The sequence below is a fragment of the Danio rerio genome, chromosome 1 (genome assembly GCF_049306965.1).
Source record: "Danio rerio strain Tuebingen ecotype United States chromosome 1, GRCz12tu, whole genome shotgun sequence".
Lineage (NCBI taxonomy): Eukaryota > Metazoa > Chordata > Actinopteri > Cypriniformes > Danionidae > Danio > Danio rerio.
In genome coordinates this window covers 19,906,633-19,929,641 of record NC_133176.1, presented here as the reverse complement: position 1 = coordinate 19,929,641, position 23,009 = coordinate 19,906,633, and the positions used below count along the sequence as shown (strand labels likewise).

Here is a 23,009-nt window from a genome sequence, read left to right as displayed (position 1 = left end):
GGTGTTTTAAACCTCAAACTGCAGTATGTTTTGTAAGATTATTTAAGTAAGAAATGACATATGAGGAAGATTTTATTGTGTCATATCATGATTATAAAGTTTTTAAAGGCAGTTGCTGAAATAACAACAACAACGGCACCTTTAAAAAAAATTTAAAACATCTTTTTTTTTTTTTCATTTCAGATGCTCGGTTTGAACTTGTCTTGATTGTCTTGACCATGTCTGCATGCCTAAATGCATTGAGTTGCTGGATCGTTATTGGCTGGTCAAATATTTACATAAACAAACACCTGAACAGCTATACCTAATACAGTGAGTGCGCAGTCTTTGATATTAGTGTCATGCACTCAATCTGTGTGTGCAGGATGTGATTTTCAGCAATTTAATTGAGGTTCTTTCCCTTTGGAACTCAAAGCTTTGCACTTTTTTTATTCATTTAAATGCATCATGAATTCCCCCTTTCTCTCCCTCTACCTTTTCTGTTTCTAGCTTCCATCTCTTAAGAAATATTTAAATAATTCCAAGATGAGCGTTCTCCCATCGTGGCTGGCTGAGCAGAGTTTGTTCAGTTCCATCTAAATGTAAATCGCAGGTTGTTCTGTGCTTTCCAATAAGGGAAAAAAAGAAATTCTAAGCCACCATCCAGCCTTCCCAACTTCCATTCTCTTCAACACATTTTCATCAGTATTCATGCTCAGTAAAGATGATCGATTCTGGTCCATGACAGATGCTCTTGTTCACTGTATGTGACACAGGCATGTTTTATAAAAGAAGTGGAAATGATTAGCTTTTGTTTTTAGCACAAAGAGGAGAAGGAGAAAGGGATGAGTGATGACGTGATGGATGGAGATTGGGAGGGAGGTGAAAGCAGAGACTGAGGAGGTGGAAGTGCTGTTGCAAAGGTGGAATATTGGACTGCATTTCTGGGTGCAGTGATGGATGTGATTATGGATTTGGTTAGATGCTACTGAATGAGGCTACACATATGGGTAGTTGACAAATAAGCAGTAAAAAAGCAGTAAAAACTCTGCTCTTTAAAGCTAATTTCAACCCCTTATTGTTTAACTGCATAATTGTATAGACTATTAGAAGAGTCTACCAATCTCTTTAATTGGCAGAATAAATGTGATAAAATCATATTTCTTCCTCAAATATTACATTTATTTAATAATTTTCCAATGCAATTACCCAAGTCCTTCTTTAAACACTTGGACTTGAATATTCTTCCATTTTTGTAGTTATTTTAGGGATGGCTCTCCATAATATCTGATCCTCACAACTGTTATGAAATTTCATGAGACAAGACCACAAGAATTGCTATGCAATAAAACAATAAACATTCTAGTCTGAGTAGCAGACCTGCAAAAGAGCAAGTTCTTCAAATGCCTTAGTTACCTATCATGTGCCCCCCTCTCTGCTGCCCCCTTTACTCAAAGCTCAGGTCACTGACATTCCACACCGAATTTTCATCCTCTTCACATGGTGTATCTTGTGAATCTATATCTTTAACTTGTCATGTTTGACATCATTTTAAATGTCTTGTATAATCACTTGTATTATGATAATTATTGTCTGAGTTTGGCAAAAGTCTGTCCTACTGAAGTGTGAAATTGTTTGCTAATTATGAACTTTTTAACCCGTTTATTCATCAATTAATTTTTTTTCTGCCGCTTTTCCGGGGCTGGGTCGCGGGGGCAGCAGTCTTAGGAGAGAACCCCAGACTTCCCTCTTCCCAGACGCTTCCTCCAGCTCCTCTGGGGGGATCCTGAGGCATTCCCAGGCCAGGCTAGAGACATAGTCCCTCCAGCGTGTTCTGGGTCTTCCCCGAGGCCTCCTCCCAGTGACACATGCCTGGAACACCTCCCTAGGTAGGCGTCCTGGAGGCATCCTAAACAGATGCCCGAGCCACCTCAGCTGCCTTCTTTCGATGTGGAGGAGCAGCAGCAATACTTCGAGCTCCTCTTGGATTACAGAGCTCCTTACCCTATCCATAAGAGTGCACCCTGCCACCCTTCGAAGGAAACTCATTTCGGACGCTTGTACCCGAGATCTTTTCATTTGACATCATCTTGTCAATCTGTCACATTGCAGTCTTTAGATTACACTGACCAAATGTGGTGCTCTAAAAATAATAAATAACATGCCGAATGAGGTGTCACTGATTTAGTTTAAATAACAGGACTTGTAGCTGGTAACTGGTTGTGTGTGTGTGGCTGTTTTAGATACTTTAAAGAGTGTTTGCTCAGGAGTTGTAACCTATATAAGAGTCTCTGCATTCTGTCAGAGGCCCAGAGGGACACGCGCTCCGTCTCTCGCTGGATTTCCCTGTTTTTAAGAACGAATGTAGGTAGGACCTTTTGTCAGAAGTTTCATCAGAAGCTTGTTTCCTCTCTTCATTGCGTCCCCAGAGTCGTCTCCTCGAGACCTGGGAAGCTGGGAAGGATTCAGCTCTGTCAGGTTATCAAAGTGTGTCTTTAAATGGATGAGGGTGAGGGGTTGGTTTAGAAAAAAATCTAATTTATTCTGTAGCTCTTTACAGAAAAAAAGAATGTGTTGTTTTGTTGTGAACTGGAAAAATGTGCTGTGTTATTAGAAATGTCAGAACATTGCATTACATTCACATTACTCACTTCAGAACATCTTTTATCTTTTTCTGTCACATTTCTGTTATAAAATTGTAAGCTAAATGGAAATACCTTGGTTGCATTGACAATTATACTACATACCAGTGGTCCACAACCTTTTTATTACTGCGGACCAGTGCTTACAATTTTTACCATGGCCGGGGGTGGGGGTGCTTGGCGACCATCAATCATTTTCTCAGTGGATTACAAGCTGACAAAACATTGCTGCAACTCTGTTACAAGTTTTGTTTATGGAGAATAATGCATAAGAAAATAACAAACTTGCACAAGACACGATATGTGAATGGCTGCCATCATTTGCGATCTCCAGCTGTTGATCATCTTCTTTCACAGACATGCTGGATTCACCAAATTTGTTGACAATGGGTTACGGATCCATTCCTTGGCAGTTCATGGGTCCTTGACTGGGCCTTTTCTTCTTTGCTAAGAAACTTTCTAAAGACATATGTTTCTTACTCATCTTGCTAGCTTGTGGATTAAATATTGGCGCTCAAGTGACTGAAATGTAACCGAGAGAATATGGTAATTTTTCAAAATAATTTTTTTTTTTTTTTTTTTAAATAAAAGAAGGTTCAGACTAAAAGAATAAAATGGAAATAATTAATGATTTTCTCTGCCCAGTACCAAATGATACACAAACCAGCAAGGACCTCTGCTGTATACAGTAATGTTAAAAAGTTTGAGGTCTTTATAGCTATTTTATATAATAATTTTTTTTTCAGAAAGAATGCACAAAATGGATAAATATTATAAAACAAATACTTAATAATATTACAAAATATTGATTCAATAAACTAGTTAAAATTCTATTTACTATAGAGTCCAAGAAATGTTTAGTGTCCACAAAATTAAGCTGGTTTCAACATTGATATTAAAATCAAATGTTTTTTTAGCAACAAATCAGCATATTAGAATTATTTTAGAGGACGTTTGCCAATTGTCATGATCACCAGCGATCGTAACTCTATAGATCGCTAGAATTCACACACGGACAACAAATGGACTTCAAAACCACCACTTCATGGACTACAACTTCATACATGCACTTTGCTCACACACACGTTCCTTATTCTGACTGATTACACACCCAATACCGGAGGATTGTCAAGGACTGATTACATACACTATTTAAGCAGCACATACACTTACTCCAGTTGCCGAGTCTTATTTGCTTTCAGTGACATTACAATGCATTTTCCTTGTCTTGTTTTTCCGTGTTTTGACCCTCACCTAGTTTGTCTTTTTGTCCCTTTCTGCCGCCTGCCTTCCGACCTCTCGCCAGTTGTTGTGACTACGATTCTGGATTGCCTTCACACATCAGTTTGCACCTGTGTTGACCATTGCTTGACTGACTGCCTCAGTAAACTTGCATTTGGATCCTAACCCTGTTGTCAGTGTCACAATCCACTGGTTACACCATCTATATCAATTTGACCATTTTAAACTATTTTAAAGTCTTTATAATTTAGATTTTTCATTATAAGGTATGTTTTGAGTATAAATCTTTATATATATATTTCTAGACTATAATAATGTCTTTATAAATTCAAGAATTTATCTGCACAAAATGACAAAAGAGCAATATGTAATTTTCTATATCAATATTGGGAAATTATAAGCATATACAGTCAAGCCCAAACCTATTCATACCCCTGGGATTTTTATAATTTCAAGCTTGACTGTATACATCCCATTTCTCCAGAGCTGTATATTAAAATACATTTTTTGCTATTTTTTTTAGTTTTACCTTATTTTACTTTGTTTTACATTATTTATGTATTTAGTCATTTAAATGCAGCATATTTCTGCATTCTATCTTGATTTACAATTTTTAAGAAATATATTTTAGCACCACTTTTACATGTTTTTACATGATCACTTTGACCACTCTTAAATGCGAACTCTATATAATTGTACAAAGAGTTCCTGCAATTTGTTTTTTAGCTCATATGGCAGATGTTCAAATGGATTCAAGCCTGTTCTTTAAGGGGTTTTGCTGTGTAATTTGGACCATTGTCCTTCTAGAAAATTAGCCTTCACCATAAACACAGATTTTTTGTCTGACTCAAACATGTTCTCAGTAATTTGCTTAAAATTCTTTCTCCTGAAAGCTACCCTGGAGAATGCTATTGCCACAACCACCATTTTTTACAGCTGCTCATGGTGTATCCTGTAACTGCAGAACTCTGTTTGGCTTGTGTCAAAGAGTCCTCAAGTTTAGCCTCATTAAACTAAAATTTCTTCCTGGAGATTTCAGCTTTGGCACATGGATTCTGACAAAAATCCAGCACTGCAGCAATAACAGTTACTTCTTGCCACTCGTTTGTAGGTGCCAGATCCATACTGAGATGTGTAATGTCTGGAGTGTTTTGTTCAAGTCAGACAAATAACTCTCCAGCCTGTCAGTGTTTGTCTGCTGTCTTGGTCACTTTTCTTGCAAATACCCTTCCTGCCTGAAAGTTTTAAAGCCTTCAGCTAATCTTCAAGCTAATCTTCTCTACCATAAATCAAGCATTTTGAAGTTGGCAAGCTGTTCCTTGGTCTGTATGACAGCATGACTGATGTGCTTTCTTTTTTTAGAGAAGAAATTGAACAGCTGTGGATCTATAAAAGCAGAGCGAAGGGTCTGCTATACCCCGGTTTATTATGTAGAGATAAAGTAAACTAAATAAATATCAGTCTCAAAAATAATAAATTTACAAAAGACAATTCATACATCCATAACACAATTCACATTTGCGAAATACAATTCGTAAGTTCAAAACAAAATTCGTAAAATACACAAATCCAATTTATAAATTCAAAACACGATTCAAAAATACACAAATACAGTTCGTAAATTCAAAGCACAATTCAGAATTACCCAAATCTAATTCATAAATTTAAAAAATGATAAAAAAAAATCTTAAATTCAAAACACGATTAAAAAAACACAAATCCAACTGGTAAATTCAAAATACAATTAAAAATACACTAATTTAATTCATAAATTCAAAACGTGATTCAAAAATGAACAAATCCAGTTTGTAAATTCAAAAAACAAATTGACAATGACACAAATCCAATTTGTGAATTCAAACACCATTCAAAAATACACAAATCAAATTTGTGAATTCAAAACAAAATTTAAAAATACACAAATCCAATTCATAAATTCAAAATGCCATTCATAAATACACAAATCCAATTTGTGAATTCAAAACACAATTCGTAAATACAAAAATCCAATTCGTAAATTCTAATCGTGATTCAAAAATGCACAAATATAATATGTATGTTAAAAACGTGATTCAAAAATGCAAAAATCAATTAAAAATTCTAAATGCCATTCAATATTACACAAATCCAATTCGTAATTTCATAACACAATTTGTAAATTCATAAATCCAATTTGTAAATTCAAATCGTAATTCAAAAATACACAATTCCAATTCGTATATTACAAATGTGATTCAAAAAATACACAAATCAAGTTTGTAAATTCAAAACACAATTCCTAAATACAGAAATCCAACTGGTAAATTCAAATTGTGATTCAAAAGTGCACAAATCCAATTAGTATATTAAAAACGTGATTAAAAAAAATACACAAATCCAGTTCGTAAATTAAAAACACAATTCGTAAATACACAAATCTAATTTCTAAAGTCAAATCATGGTTCAAAAATACACAAACCAATTTGTATATTAAAAAGGTGATTCAAAAATACACAAATCCAATTCGTAAATTCAAAACACAATTCATAAATACACATCCAACTTGTGAATTAAAATCGCGATTCACAAATCTAATTCATATATTAAAAACACAATTCATAAATACACAAATCCAATTTGTAAATTCAAAGCAAAATTCACAATAATTGTTTCATTTCTTGTTTTGCTGTGGAAATCTTGTCTTTTTTATTTTTATTTTTTTACATCTAAAGAACAATTCGACTCCTTTTTGACAATTGGCAAAATCCTGATAGAACTGATTAGTTTAGTGGAGGATGTTTGTGTTGTGTTGTGTTATTAATAATTTTTATATATATAAGACTGGAATGTATATAATTGTAAAGAGTCTAAATTCTCTACAGATTGAATGTGCATTTCTGCAGTATTTTACTTTAAACAAGTTAACACAGCCAGCCGTCTATTCACTCAAGTGTTTCTTCTCTGAAGCAAAACATATTTTTTCATTTGTTTTCAATGGGAGTACTGCATTTTTTTTTTTTTATGGCAGTAGCGTGACGAGGTGCCTAGGATCTATTTCATGCACAGTTGAGAAAGAGTTGAAAGTTCATCAAATCACAGTGGAGGGGGAGTGGGACAAGTATACAACTGTTACAAAAATGGAGGAGAAATTAACATTGCTGTATATTGTGCTGACAATTACTTATTTGTGAAATGAGTTGATACTAGTGCTTGTTTACTCTGGTTGTTCTGTCATAGCAACCTAAGTGTCTCATGACGCAATCACACCAAAGTTTGTGCTTGCGAAATTCTGTCATTTGGTGCTGCGAAAAGGGGCGGGATTACGAGTCTTTGATACGAGTGATTGGTCCTTGTTTTGAATTTCTGTACAGAGAGGTCAGGTTATGATCTTCGATTGATCTCACGCAGTCACATGATGCGATTTTCCAGGTCAAAGTTCACCAAGCTTGAACTTTGCAATGTCGCACAAGCTTGCGTTTCTGGTCTGTTGAATCTGCATACTTATGAATGGAAGTGTATGAGCTGAAAAGTGCAGTGTGATCGCGGCTTAACTCTCAATGAAAAAAAGGCTGCACCACAGAATCACTTTTTCAATTGCATCAGCTATGCAGTTTTAGAAGAGCTTTGGCATTTTTAGCTGCATAATATGCTTTGGTCCACACATGGCCTTAGGGCCAGTTTTACTAAAAAGGGGAAATTAGGGAGTTCAATCCCAGACACTGCCAGTCAGGATCAGAAAAGTTAAACTTTTATGTAGGGCTGCACAGTATTGAAAAATTTTTGAATTGGAATTTTTTTTAATTCTGCGATATATATATTGCAATATGAATACAGTTTCAGTTGATATAATAACTATTCAAATACCTATTTGGAAAGAATTTATCATTTTAGAGATTGGATTGATTGGGAGTTGATGATTCTGTATGGGTGTGCATCTGCATAAAATATAATAATCTACAATCTACAAGCTTACTGAATAAAGAAAAAGATACACACTGAATGTGTTCATTAACAGGTTTAAAGATCAGATTTATTTACATTTATTTAACATCTTGGGTGAAGAAACATGTAAACGACATGGACAACGTCATGGGGATAAATTAACTGTGAAATGAAAATAGGGCTTTTTATTCCTAATGTTCTTAAAAATAACAACAATTTGCAATTTAAAAAAGAATTCACAGTGCTGTAAATATTGTATATTTTATGATCTATAACACTGTTCTTGTGTTGTTTTCCATGCAGTTTTTAGCTGATATGGAGGCGAATCCTTTGCTAAGGGACAGTGTGGAGTGTCAGCGGCTGGTGATGGAGGCCATGAAGTATCATTTGTTGCCAGAAAGACGTCCACTACTCCAAAGCCCGAGGACTCGGCCCCGCAAGGCCACCGTAGGGGCCCTGTTTGCCGTGGGTGGCATGGATGCCACTAAAGGTATCACTTTTACTGATGTACAGTTGAAGTGAAAATTATTAGCCTTTCTGTGATTTTATTTTTCTTTCTCTTTTTTTAAATATTTCCCAAATGATGTTTAACAGGGGAAGGAATTTTTCACAGTATTTCCTACAATATTTTTTTCTTCTGGAAAAAGTCTGATTAGTTTTATTTTGAATAGAATAAAATCAGTTATAATTGTTTTAAAACCATTTTAAGGTCAATATTATTAACCCTTTTAAGCAAATTTATTTCCAATAGTCTACAGAACAATACATTGTTATACTAACTTGCCTAGTTAACCTGTTGCCTAGTTAAAATGTCACTTTAAGATGAATACTACTATATTTAAAAAATATCTAGTAAAATATTTTGTACTGTCATCATGGCAAAGATAAAATAAGTCAGTTATTAGAAATGCGTTATTAAAACTATTTTTCCGTTTAAACAGAAATTATTAGGCTAATAATTCTGACTTCAATTGTATCCGTAGGGTTTTTGTAATTTAAACAATTTCTGGGCAGATGACAATGAAACCCGACTCTTCATCTCTCCCTCATTCACTGTCTCTCTCTCTCTCTCTCTCTCTCTCTCTCTCTCTCTCTCACTCTGTCATTCGTTATAGTGCAGTGGACTGTTGAGACATTTGTATTTTCACAGGCGTTTGAATTAATGGTGCCTTAAACATTTGGTGTTTTACATTTGAGTAGGTTAAAATGAGGCAGAAGTTTGAATTTAAATGAGTGCTGTGTCGTCCTTATGGTGAAAGGTTGATCTCTTAGGTAACTGGAGATGTGCTGAGATGTGCTTTTTTAGCAGGAAGGTCTGATGTATGCATTATGTTTAATGAGGGTGAAGGTGAACGGTCTGAATTTAGAGGTGTGTTGTGTTAATGGTGAATCATGAAGGTGATTTGCATGACCAAGTGGTGTGTAGATTACCATTAGAGACTTTCAATATGGTGGACTGGGTTTTGGGTTGCTGTGAGAGATTGGATTTTATAAAATGAATTAAAAGTTAGGTTAGGTGAACCACAAAATCAGTCATAAGCGTCATTTATTTTGTTTAAAATTGAGATGTGTATGTCATCTAAATTCTAAATGAAATATTTGTAAGGCATTGTTTGTTCGGATAGGACAAATTTTTTTCCAAGAAAATCTGGAATTTGAGCGATAAAATCGCCCAAATCTAAACACTGAGAAAATCTTTAAAATTGTCCAAATACAGTTCTTAGTAATGCATATTAATTGAGTTTTGATATATTTACAGTAGGAAACTGTACAAAATATAATCATGTAACATGAACTTTACTTGGTATTCTATTGATTTTTGGCATAAAAGAAATATCTATAATTTTGACTCATGTAATGTAATTTTGCTTTTGACAAAAATATGCCTGTGTAACATGAGATTGGTTTTGTGATCCAGAGTCACAATTATCATCATCATCATCATCAACAACAACAACAACAACAACAGCAACAACAACAACAACAACAACAACAACAACAACAACAACAACAAATCAGTAATTAGAAATTAGTTATTAAATTAATAAGTTTAGAAATGTGTTAAAAAAATCTTTTTTCCATTTAACAGAAATTGGGGAAACATAAAAGAGGGCTTATAATTGTAACTTCAACTGTATCTGTAGAGTTGTTGTGATTTAAACAGTTTCAGGGCTGATAACAACGAAACCCTACTCTTAATTTCTCCTTCATAGAAGAAATATCTATAATTTTGACTCATACAATGTAACAACAACAACAACAACAACAACAACAACAACAACAACAACAACAACAACAACAACACTGTAGTAAAAAATACTACAGTTCATAAGACATAATTCATTTAAGAATGTACAACATGCAAAGGCACCATATTTATGTTATGTTGTTTTTTTACAGTGCTTATTATCAGGTTTGTATACAATAATAATAATAATAATAATAATAATAATAATAATAATAATAATAATTACTTGCTCCCAGGGCCATTTATATCAAATATAACACCATGTTGGTGTTTCGTAACATTTCGTTTTTTTTTTTTATTATGAGATTGTTCGTTAGCCCTACGCTCAACCCACAACCTGGAGGACCAAGACATACACACATACACTACAGACAATTTAGTTTACCCAATTCACATATAGCGCATGTCTTTGGACTGTGGAAGAGACCGGAGCACCCAGAGGCAACCCACACAAACATGGGGAAAACATGCAATCTCCACACAGAAATGCCAACTGGACCAGCCAGGGCTCGAACATTGACCTTCTTGCGGTGAGGTGACGATACTACCCACTGCACCACTGTGTCGCCTAATAATAATAATAAACTTTATTTTATATAGCACCTTTAAAAGCAGTTTCTCAATTACAACACTGTGCTAATAATACAATTAAATAATACAAAATCAGCAAGTAAAAGCAAGTTGTAAAAAAAAATAATGTCTTCAAGTCAACATTAAAAGTATCATAATTCTGAATTTCCCTGTAGGTTTAGGAGGCAGGGAATTCCAGAGGACGGGAGCATAGGAAGAAACACCCTGATCATCCATAGATCTGAGATGAGTGGTAGAACTATCAAGTCTGACTGAGATGAACGCAATCTATCATTAGGAGTGTGTAGATGTAACAGTTCAGTGATGTGGTGCCTGGCCATGTAGAGCATCAAAAGTAAGCATCATAATGTTTAAACACTCTAAGGCCCAATCCTAATTCTACCCCTTAGCCCTTCCCCTTACCCTCATTTTACATATTCATGTGAAGGGGTGGGGGTGTCCCAATTATCTTTAGCTTGAAGGAGTTTTCTAGGACCACACTAAAAACCAAGGGGTACGAAATCTTCCCAGAATACAACAGCAACATGGCTGCATACGCGAGTCAGGAGATGCACAAATTTAAGTATTTTTTGCCAATATTAAGTATTTTTACAACAAACAAGCATATTTTTAATACATAAAAAAATAAACTTTAAAAAAAAACCCTGCTAAAAAAAAAAAAAAATAGAATTGGAATTGGGCCTTAAATCTAACTGGGGGCCAATGCAAGGATTCTAATAATCAACATTTGAAGTTATTCAAGACCCAAGTTCTCTTAAAACTACTGAACATCACCTTTTATTGTTTTGATCCACTTCAAATGTTGACTAATGTACATAAACACACTGATAGATGCCCTATTTTGCATTTGAACACCTGCCACTGAGAAACCCACTGCACGTCCCTGATTTAATATATTAAAAGGAATATTAAATCATTTTACACTTTCATTTTCTATTCTTGGGTAATAGTGCTGTTTGAACATAACAGTCAAAGGCAGTCATTTCCTGTATGAAAATATGCTGTTTCTGAAAAAAAATTCTTAAAACACGTAGAATTTAGTAGAGTTTACATTAGTGAACGTTACAATATCCCTAATTAAGTTATCCCACCCCCCCACCCCCACCTCTTTACTCTTATGGATCAACAATTGAGGAATTTGAGTGTTTAATTTTTCATTAACATTAAACATTTTTAAATAGTAAATTAAATTTTTTTAACATATTTAAAAAAAAATTGATGTTAACAGACTTAACATGGCATCACTATACAATATTATATTGAACTTGTAATGCCTGTAAAGTAGATCCAGGCTTTTTTTTTTTTTTGCTGTACTTTAGCTTCCATACCTACCCTACACTATTTTTATTCCATGCAATCACTGTACATTTTTAGAAAGCAAAATTGTCTGAAAGAAGCACAGTGGCTTTTGCTTTCACAGTTTAGTCCTTCAGGCTTTTTGCTTCCTTTGTTGTTCTTCAGCCTATTAACTCAGAGATATTTCAGAGATTAAAAAATGCTGGGTCATCTCTTTAGATGTTCTGTTCTTCTGTGCTTTCTCTGTACTCACATTAAATGACTGCACAGCTCTAAAATAAGCAGAGAAATTGACTTGAAATGTAAACGTATTTCTTAAAGGAATTGTTATTTTCAAAAATGACAGTTCACTCACCACCAAGTAGTTCTAAATTTTTATTGTTATTATGTTTTCTCTGTTGAACATAAAATGGTTTGAAGAATGTTGGAAACTGTAGAATCTCTACTGTGACAACCATTCCCGGATTGGCTAATTGGGAGGACAAGGAGAATTCCCGGTGGGTCTGTCCATTTTTTGGCCGCGAGGGCCGGTGTCCCTAGCTCCAGACTCTGTGGCTCTCAGCAGTCACATTTCTTTCATTTATCTATTTATTTGACCACAGCCTCACTCTTTTTATTCATTAATTTACCGCAGCTCTGCTCGTTTTATCTATTTTCTCGCAGCGTCGTGAACAAGATGCAGCCTGCAGGTTAATGATGGTATGAATCAAATGAGTCTCTACACTGAGAAAAGCTGTTGTTGTCCAGTGGTCAGCACGTTGCGTTACGACGCTGCCGACCCGGGTTCGAACCTCATCTGAGTAAATAATTATTATTATTATTTATTTATTTTTAAGACATTTAATACTGCTAGGGTTGTTGAAAGTTCTATAGCAGCTGTGATAGTGCCATTAGAAACTGATTTGGAAATGACCTTATTTTAATATAGTCAGTCGTGAACTAAGGTGGCCCGGTCTGAGGCTTGAAACTCCAGGGCTGAAAAGGAGTCCCACTCCGGCCCTGCCTGGTGACAACCATAGTATAGTCAGAAAAATATCATTATTTCGGTTTCAAATATTCTTTAAATTAGGTCAATTTGTCCAATTCAGAAAAAAGAAACTCAAACATGTTTGGAATGTGACTTTAGTCAATGACAGCAGGACTTTGTTGTTATTATTTACTTTGATTTTTGTATTCTCTGCTTTTTTGATTTGTATTTTATGACTTGTTACGATACTTGTATTCAGTGGTATCTTTAGGGATTGAGCACCGGAACAGTGCGTAGGACCTATTGGAATTGCTCCATTTATTATTATTTCTTTTTCTTCTTCTTCTTCTTTTTCTTCTTCTTCTTCTTCATCATCATCATCATCTTCTTCTTCTTCTTAAGAATGACTCGCAGTTTTGAGGGTCTAAACATGCTCGAAAAATCACTAAACTTTGCACACGTGCCAGAAGTGGTGAAAATTTACGTTTGTTATAGGTTTCGGAATTGGGACTGACCCCAGAGCTACGTTTTATGCAGACATAAGAAAATTGGCACGCACATCAAGCCTACAAAAAAGTCTCCTCCTCATCAGGTTGAATCAAGTCAGTTTAGTCCAAAGGCCTTTGTGATGTTAAATTGTGAAGATCTAGAGTTTCCGTTGAAAGGGTGACAAAGTTCAGTGCATTGCCATGGAGGAGGAAGTACTTGTAACTCACACACAATGTCAGATCTGCCTGAAAATTCACTCTCAAAGTTTGATGAGATTCCTCTCCTGAAGACATCTGCATGCCAATATTGAGTTACAGTCACCTGCTGACAGAAGGAAGTTTGGCGTAAAACTGTGGTTTTCTCAGATTTTGAAATTAATGTCAGCTTAAATTATTATTATCTACTGTTCTCTGTCATCCTAAGGCCTCTGGGTGGCGGTAAGCCTGGGTGTGAGGTCCTTTTCATTGCAGCTTGCAGCATTAATTTTTTATTTATTTATTTATTTATTTATTTATTTATTTATTTATTTATTTATTTATTTATTTATTTATTTATTTTGTTCATCTTGTTTTGCTTTGTTTGTTTTTATGTTATAACCACCAATAAACAAAGAATAAAAAACATCTTTGGAACAAGTGGTATGTGAAACAGTGATGCTAATTGTTTTTTTTGTTTTTTTTGGGTGATCAATTTATGACCATCAAATTGTCTTGCTTAAATATTATTTTATATCTTACATTTTACACACCTCTAAATATCTTTCAGTTCTTTGCTTTTTGATAAACTAACAATTTTCATTATCTATTTATATAATAATAGTGGTACAGTGGCTCAATGGTTAGCACTATGACTCGGGTTTCCCTCACAGTCCAAAGATACGGGCTGTAGGCGAATAGGGTTTTATCCCGAGCTAGTGTTTTTTCCATACTGATAATCTTCCGATTACCTGTTATTGTGAACTTTTTTCCATTTTATACAGTTCCTTTTACAGCATCGATGTTGTATTGTCATTGAAATACATTCAGTTAAATAAACTTTGGCATTCATTTAGTTGCTCAAGCGGAAAAAGAGACAAAAAGCCGTTTACTCGCATGCGCCCATCAGAATTGGCAGGTTTGCGCAGAAGCTCCATTGAATGTACTGGGGTAAAATAAATGCTCATATTATAAAGACATGGCAGAGAAAATGTAATGTAATGCAGTGCTTCTTGTGCAATCTGAGACCCACTTTAAATCGGATATCACTCAGCTAGTGGAGATCGCTGATTTTTAAAGAAAGCAGACCTTAAACGCGCCGGTTTTTGCATTGGCATACAATTCGCCGGAAACGCTTAACCCAGGTTACTGGCAGATTAAAAGTCCTATTAGCATGCTTCGGCGTATATCGTATTGGGTAAACAAAATTGGCCTAAGTGTATAAGTGCGTGTGTGAATGAGAGTATATGGGTGTATGGCTGCATAAAAGTTTTGCCGGAATAGTTCACTGTTTAATCCACTGCGGCAACCCTTAATAAATAAGAGTCTAAGCTGAATGAAAATGAATGAATTTATATATTGATATTAAAATGTATGTGAATAATGTACTTTATAAAGTGCTCAAAGCAATAAAGATGGATTTGACTGAAGCTCGGATACTGTATGTGCTTATAGCCGTTATATCGTTATTGTTTTTCCAGGAGCTACCAGTATTGAGCAGTACTGTTTACGGAGGGACACGTGGCGGCAGGTGGCTGTCATGAGTGGGAGAAGGCTGCAGTTCGGTGTGGCAGTTCTGGATGACCGTCTGTATGTAGTTGGGGGACGAGATGGCCTGAAGACGCTAAATACGGTGGAGTGTTACAACCCTCGCAGCAAAAGCTGGAGCGTCATGCCTCCCATGTCCACACACAGACACGGCCTGGGTGAGAAATAATGTGCATTTAGTTGTCATGATCATTCATTTAAATATGTTTTAAATAAATGACCTGAAGGTTTGACGTGTTGTGCGTTCAGAGATGCTCTTCTGCATTCCTTGGTTGTAACGAGTGGTTATTTGAGTTCCTGTTGCCTTTCTATCAGCTCAAACCAGTCTGGCCATTATCTCCTGACCTCTGGCATCAACAAGGCATTTGCGAACACAGAACTGCCGCTCATTGAATATTTTCTCTTTTTTAGACGATTCTCTGTAAACTCTTGATATGGTTGTGCGTGAAAATCCCAGTAGATCAGCAGTTTCTGAAATACTCAGACCAGCCCGCCTGGCACCAACAACCATGCTACGTTCAAAATCACTTAAATCACCTTTGTTCCTCATTCTGATGCTCAGTTTGAACAACAGCAGATCTTCTTTGCCATGGCAGTTTCTCAATATCAAGTATGCAAAGTTTGGATTTGCGTCCTTGGAAGGTCAGACTTGCCAAGTTCAGACTTGGAAGAAATAACTCTCGAGGACGCGAGGACACAAGTCGGGCACTTCTTCAAATGGAATGGCAGTGTACTTTATAATGTCATCTACCTCACCATAGATTCATCGGTTTCACTGTACATAAACAATAACATGATCTAATTATATAAAGCACGACCCTGTAATTAATATTAAATTAATATGATAAATCTACATTTTTGATTTAAGAAAATGTACACATAAATTCATATAAATGTGCAGCAAAATGAGTTATTATATACTGACATGTGTCTTTGATTATCAGATTTAATAAACTACAATGGTAATTATACAAGTATATACACAATAAGAAATAAAGACGTACACATTAAGAAATAAAGATTACGTCAAACAATTTGGTAAACAAAGACTAACAGCGTACAACACAGTAACATAATTAAAGACAATTACAAAAGGTAACACTGCCAAAATAATACACCTGAGAATAATAATAGAACAATAATAGATTTATAAGACCAAAAACTGTCCATTTGATATACACAAGATGTATTAAATATCATGTTTTAACTACAATGGAGCTCCCGCTGGCAGGCTGGTCCACATAAGCTGAGCCACATCGCCAAAAACGCTTCAAAATCTTAGTGAATAAACTGCTGATTCCAGTTTAAAACAACTACATTCTCGCCTGAATAACTTTTAAAACTTTATTTTGTGACACTGTAAAGGAGTATTTTTAAAACCGTGCAGGTTTTCTTCTTCACCATTAGCGTTTGCTGGTTTAGTTGCAAAGCATTCTGGGATACCTTAGCGTCGCAAGTTTCACAAGTCACCTCTTGATGCATCCTTGGTCAAAGGGGCAGATCAAGTACACATCTGGGAACTTTATCTGTACTTTCCCAGATGTGAACTTTGAATTGGAACAGTACTTTGGCGACGATTGATGACGTTTCACAAGGACTCAAGAACGCAATTACAGACAAGAACGCATATTGAGAAACAGCCCATGTCTACATGTCTAAATGCATTGAGTTGCTGCCATGTGATTGGCTGATTAGAATTTTGCGGTAACAAGCAGTTGGACAGGTGTACCTAATCAAGTCACTAATGAATGTATATTACAGATATTGAAGAACTTTGTCAGATTTTAGTGAAAACCTATTAAGGTAAATTTAGAATGTGAGCTATTTATTTGTATGTGTAATTAATATTTGTATTTGTAAGTTGATTTTTTTCTCTCACAGCTAAATCTGTTGATTTGCACTCACAGATAGTAATTTAAAACTCACAGATAGCTGTTTAAGAGCCAACTGAACGTTAATTTAAGTGTGTGTTTGTACTGTAGGTGTTGCTGTGTTAGAAGGCCCCATGTATGCAGTTGGAGGTCATGACGGATGGAGTTACCTAAGCACAGTGGAGCGCTGGGACCCTCAGGCTCGCCAATGGAGCTTCGTAGCATCAATGGCAACACCTCGAAGCACAGTTGGAGTAGCAGTGTTAAACAGCAAGTAAGCACAGGTGGCATAAAACATGAGTCCCTCCAGATTTCATGGGGCATTTTTCAGATTTTTTTGCAACCAACAACCTGATAGAGCTTGAGAGGTACTGCAAAGAGGAATGGGCAAACATTCCCAAAGACAGGTGTGCCAAGCTGATGGCATCATATTCAAAAAGACTTGAGGCTGTAATGGCTTCCAAAGGTGCATCAACAAAGTATTGAGCATAATACTTACGTACATGTTATTTTACAGGTTTTTTATTAAATTTGCAGCAATTAAAAAAAAATTCACATTGACATTATGGGGTATTGTGTGTAGGATTTTAAGGAAATAAATTAATTTAATCCATTTTGGAATTAGGCTGTCACATAAACAAATGTGGAAAAAGTGAAGTGATATGAATACTTTACAGATGCACTGTATATAATCCCAATTCAACATTGCAGATGCTGAAATTGATTACAGAAACAATATATTAATTTATTTTAATATAATTTTATTTTATTTTAATTTTTAATTTTATTAAATTTTATTTTACCTGGGCTTTGTAGTAAGAGAAATGAAAGAAGGAAACTTAAGTGCTTACCTCTGAACTCTACAAAGCATACTATATTATATTTGGTTCATGATGGACTATAAATAATCAAAATAAAGAAACCTTATAAAAAATTTTTTTTTCATTAGCGAAACCTTATGCATTAAAAACAATTAAGCTGTATTATATATATATATATATATATATATATATATATATATATATATATATATATATATATATATATATATATATATATATATATATATATATATATATACATTTTTTATATATATTTATTTATTGAGTTTTTGAATTTACAATTAAAATCAGTACGACAACTTCTTCTACCACAACCACGGCATTGAATGAGAGAGAACAAAAAAATAAAATAAAATATATATCGTTCCAGACTTTCTGAGTTGATAGTGAGAAAACAGTGTACCATATTTATTATAATTTAACATGAGAGGCTTTGCAACATCTAGGAATATACAAAAGGTGTATCTTTATACACCAAAAAGTCATGGCATCACAAAACCTTCCACATATATCAAAGTTAACAGTGATGGAAAACATTGTCATATTTCTTTAGTCAATATGTTATCACTTGACATGAAGGGCTTGGTAACATTCAAAGAGTACAAAATAGAAATAACGTAGAAAAAAGGAATAAAGAAATAAAAATAAATAAATACATTTATTCTAAAGGCCAAGAAGTTCTTCAAAGTATTTAATAAAGGGGGACCATTTGTCTAGGAACTTGCGTTTCAAGCCTCAAATTATGTATTTAATCTTTTCCAATTAAATGTAAGATATGATTTATCCAGCTAACGTGTGTTGGGGGTCTACTCTTTTCCACTTGAATAACATTAAACATCTTGCTAATAGTGTAGGGAAAGCAATAACTGAATGTCTATCTTTACAGAGAACTGTATTCTCAGGCACAACACCAAAAATGTAAAGCTGAAATATATTTATCAAATATAATGTACTGTATTTGTTCTGCTTATTTGTAAACATCCTGCAATGCATTGTTTAGCCAACCACAGAGCTTTGATAATTAAGAGTTTTTAAGCAATAAATTATGTTTATATGTCTTACTAATTGCTAATCTGCTATACTGTTGTAAACAATGTATTGAATTTATTCTACATTTGTGGCTATATCAATAACAAGTACACTAAATTACTGTTCTTGTTTGGTTTCAGTCAATAACTCACTATAATGTTTCATAAATTTTCCATTAAATGACTGAAATTTCAGCTGTATTAATAAAGCCTCAAGTTATGGCTTGCGAACTCATCTGAATATTGTGGCATTTCATTGATTTTGCTTTACAAGTGACTAAAACCTGCTTTTGATACAGTAGTCTCCATACCTGCGATTAAAATGCTGCTCGGGTTTAATCTCAAGCATGTTCTGTTTGTTTGCGTAAGGCTGTATGCTGTGGGTGGCAGAGATGGAAGTTCGTGTCTGAAATCGGTGGAGTGTTTCGACCCTCACACCAACAAATGGAGCAGCTGTGCCCCCATGTCTAAACGCAGAGGTGGTGTCGGTGTAGCGACGTGGAATGGCTTTCTCTATGCTATCGGTGGCCATGACGCTCCAGCTTCAAGCTTAGCATCTCGACTGTCAGACTGCGTCGAAAGGTGAGTGGCAGAAGAAAAGGAACTGAAATGAGGGCAACGTTCAGGTGCTTGAATTTAAAAATTGTTTGTTTGGTGTACAATAGGGCCTTCTGTCATTGCTTCAGCAAAACAAAAGCTTTATGGTTCGGAAATCGAAAGTTTAAGGCAGTTATTATAAGTTGTAGTTATTTATAAAGGATTATGCATAATATTGCAGATGTAGTCTATGTATTATATAGTCATATTTACTGTATATGTGGTGGAAAGAGCACAGAAAATCATACTTAAAGTACCATTACTTGTCCAAAAATGTAGTGCAAGTATAGTAAAAGTACCTCTTGTAGATATTACATAAAGTATGAGTTACTTTTTAGTTTCTTTAACGTTTACAAAATAAATTACTTAAGTAAACTTAGCGTAGTCTCAGTGAATCATGTACTCAGTAAGAAAATTTGCTTCTTGCAGAAGCAATGGAACTTGTTCCTTCTGGAATTATTGTCATTATTTTAATTGCGTTGAATAAAAAAAGGTAAATGAAGGTGTAGGTTACACAGTGCATTGTTCATAGCTGAGCTCCTCAAATTAAAAAAGAAGAAAGAAAAGCTTCCTAGTAAGAAAAAGTAATGCAACAGTAACCCAAAAGTAACGTAATGCATTACTTTTCATTAAAAGTAACTACTGTAAGTAACACAAATAGTTACTTTTTGGGGGGTGTAACTCAATATTGTAATGCACTACTTTCTAAAGTAACTTTCTCCAACACTGCTTAGTAAATTGTACAATTAATGAGAAAAAACACTCAATTACAGTAGCTTGAGTATTTATACACCACTGCTGTATAGACAGGGAATTTAATATCTAATACTGCTGCTGCTGCGATACTATAAGCCATACTATTAATTATAGCCATATGATATTTTTGGTTAGGTCATACACCCAAATACGGCAAACATGCATTTTTATGGCATTTTATTCCCTCTTATTATGACTACTAGTTAATTATTAACCCTATTATTATTATTATTACATATTATAGTTAATACTTATTCATTTGTAATATATTCTTATTTTTCAGGAATTCGTTATATAATGAAATATAATAATAATAGTAATAATAATAATAATAATAATAATAATAATAATATTTTTTTAAAAAGCTGTCAAAACCAGCAAAAAAAGTTTAAGTGTCATCATCAAAAGATGTCCATATAGGATCAATATCCTTTTTTTTCAGTATCTTACACACCCCTAAAATGAAGTTTGTCCTTGCATGTGAAGTAGCTATGTTTAAGCTTGTGTTTATGTTTGCTGATCAATCCCTCTTTATGTGTTAACAAAAACTAAATGAAAACTGTTAATCTTACGAAGCAATTGTGTCTCTTGAGAAGACTTATATTAAACCCCTCGATTCGTATGGATTTAATTTTAATCTCTTTTTAGATCTTTTGAAATGTCAGAGTCAGGACTAAATAGACTTTCATCTGAGGAACATAAAACTCTCAGGTTTAATAAAAAACTGTGTTCTGAAGATAAAAGTTTTACAAGTTCTGAACAGCAGTTATGTATTTTTAGGTAAGCAAAGTGTCACTTTAAAGGCAGGGTATGCCATTTTTGCCACTAGAGGGCATGTATTTACAACAAACAATAGTGTAGTTTAATGATGTGACTAAGTGTGGAATCATGGGAGTTTTCTAGGTAGTATGAAGTAGAGTGAGGGTGAAAGCCATCAAAATAAAACAAGACCGCTGATGCAATTGCTGTTTAGAGACGAGCGTGAAACAGCGCGAAAGCAGTGGAACTTTTATCAGTCACTGTTGGCCACTTACAGTTCTTTTGCTCGGGATCACATGGGGAGGAAGCAGCTCATAAGTTTTATCATACAAAATACATTTTAGGGTTCTCTTATAATGCTGCTCTATGCAGTCTGTTAAAACACAAAGCATACTAAAGTGTGTTTGGTGTTTGTCTGTTGCATCCTTGGTATAAGGGGAGGAACAGGAACACTTTGGGAAGATGTGAATTTGGATTTAAAGCAGTACTTCAGCAGTGACTGATGATGACATTTCACGAGAACTTACTGTAAGAACAGATAAGAATGCATACTAAGAAATGGTCACAATAAATAGGTTAAGGTGGAAACCATGGGCTCCATCATGAAGGACAGGCCTCCAAGTGACCACTTGTATTGCCTGTTGGATGGGCTGGCACTGCTTCAAAAACATTTCGGATAATATAACCACATACAGTCAAAGTCAGAATTATTAGCCCCCCTTTGATTTTTTCTTTTTTAAATATTTCCCAAATGATGTTTAACAGAGCAATGGAGAAAGTCTTATTTGTTTTATTTCAGCTAGAATAAAAGCAGTTTTTAATTTTTAATTCAAAATTATTATCCCCTTTAATCTATATTTGTTTTCGATAGTCTACAGAACAAACCATTATTACAACTTAATTGTTTCATGTTCCATCCACTAAAAACAATTAAGTTAACTTAATCTGTTTGTCTTGGGACAGCATGAAGGAATTGTGTTGAACCCAGCTATTTTAGTGTATATAACACTGTTCTAGTGTAATTTTGCATACATTTATTAATCTGTAATAAAAAAAAAATTGTAAATATTGTGCTTTTGCATGTGATCGAAAACAATAGAAAGTTGTGTATGTAAAGTTTTATGTCCCTCAGACAATTTGTTTGTCAAGTTGTAGTAATTGATGATGCTGCTGAAGCTTGTTTTGTGTTTGAGTCTATTGATTTGGACCACAGCAACTTCAGCATGTGGGAAGGCCTTGCGGGACGTGCCAATTATTGCTTCATATGAGCACCACAAGACACTGGAGCTTGTGCTTTAATTAAAAAATTAAAAGAACCCATTTGAACAGACGCACAGGTAAAATCACACTTGTGATTAATGCACAACATTGAGAAGAAAGACCTTTTTTATCTTGGTGAGTTTCCACATAAACAAACAGATAAAAGCTTTTCCCCTGGAGAATGAACACTGTGCTCCGCGGCATTTAGATTTTATGAGCTGCGTCTTGTTTTATGTACATCTGTAGCCTACCGAGATCATTTTTCCGGGTGGTTGTTTGACCTGTGAGTGTGATTTTTGTTGCTGTTGGTCATGTCTTAGAAACAGTGCGTTTACTGAGATTGTGTTTGGTGTTGATTGTGACTGACTCGTACTCATCGTCTCCTCTCATCTGTCTGTCTTTCTGCCCCTGTTGAATCTCAGTTTAAAGATCTGTCTGTCTGCTGAAGACTTGAACACTGCTTGCACCCTCACCGAGCTCACTTTCTGTCAGTCAACGTTTACTTGCCGGGTCTTTGACTTCTGACTGACACACAGATTCATGTTTTCTACCTGTGTGTCTTAAACGGTGGTTTAAGAGATTTCAGAATGTTGTGCTTGAATGGTAATATTAAGCTCATAAGTGTTATGCTGATAATGTTATAAATTATTATTATTATTATTATTATTATATTTCACCAATACTCTAGTATTCAGTGCTCATTTAGTGCTCAAGAAGTGTTTCTTATTACAGTATTAAGAGAAAATGGTTGTGGTGCTTTCTTTAGAAAGTATGTACAC

General features: G+C 34.7%; 1 protein-coding gene and 1 long non-coding RNA gene across 3 annotated transcripts in view; one reads left to right on the top strand and one right to left on the bottom strand.

Moving 5' to 3' along the window:
* The window catches only part of LOC137490653 (uncharacterized), a 208,573-nt gene that overhangs the window by 79,285 nt on the left and 106,279 nt on the right, over positions 1 to 23,009 (bottom strand). The gene's annotated exons all lie outside the window — the stretch shown is intronic.
* Positions 1 to 23,009, top strand: part of klhl5 (kelch-like family member 5) — a 121,425-nt gene that overhangs the window by 92,441 nt on the left and 5,975 nt on the right. For both annotated transcript variants that reach the window (XM_021475203.3, NM_001170942.1), the window contains 4 exon segments: positions 8,088 to 8,274; positions 15,051 to 15,275; positions 17,100 to 17,262; positions 19,228 to 19,440. In XM_021475203.3, coding sequence (XP_021330878.1) covers positions 8,088 to 8,274; positions 15,051 to 15,275; positions 17,100 to 17,262; positions 19,228 to 19,440 — 788 coding nt within the window.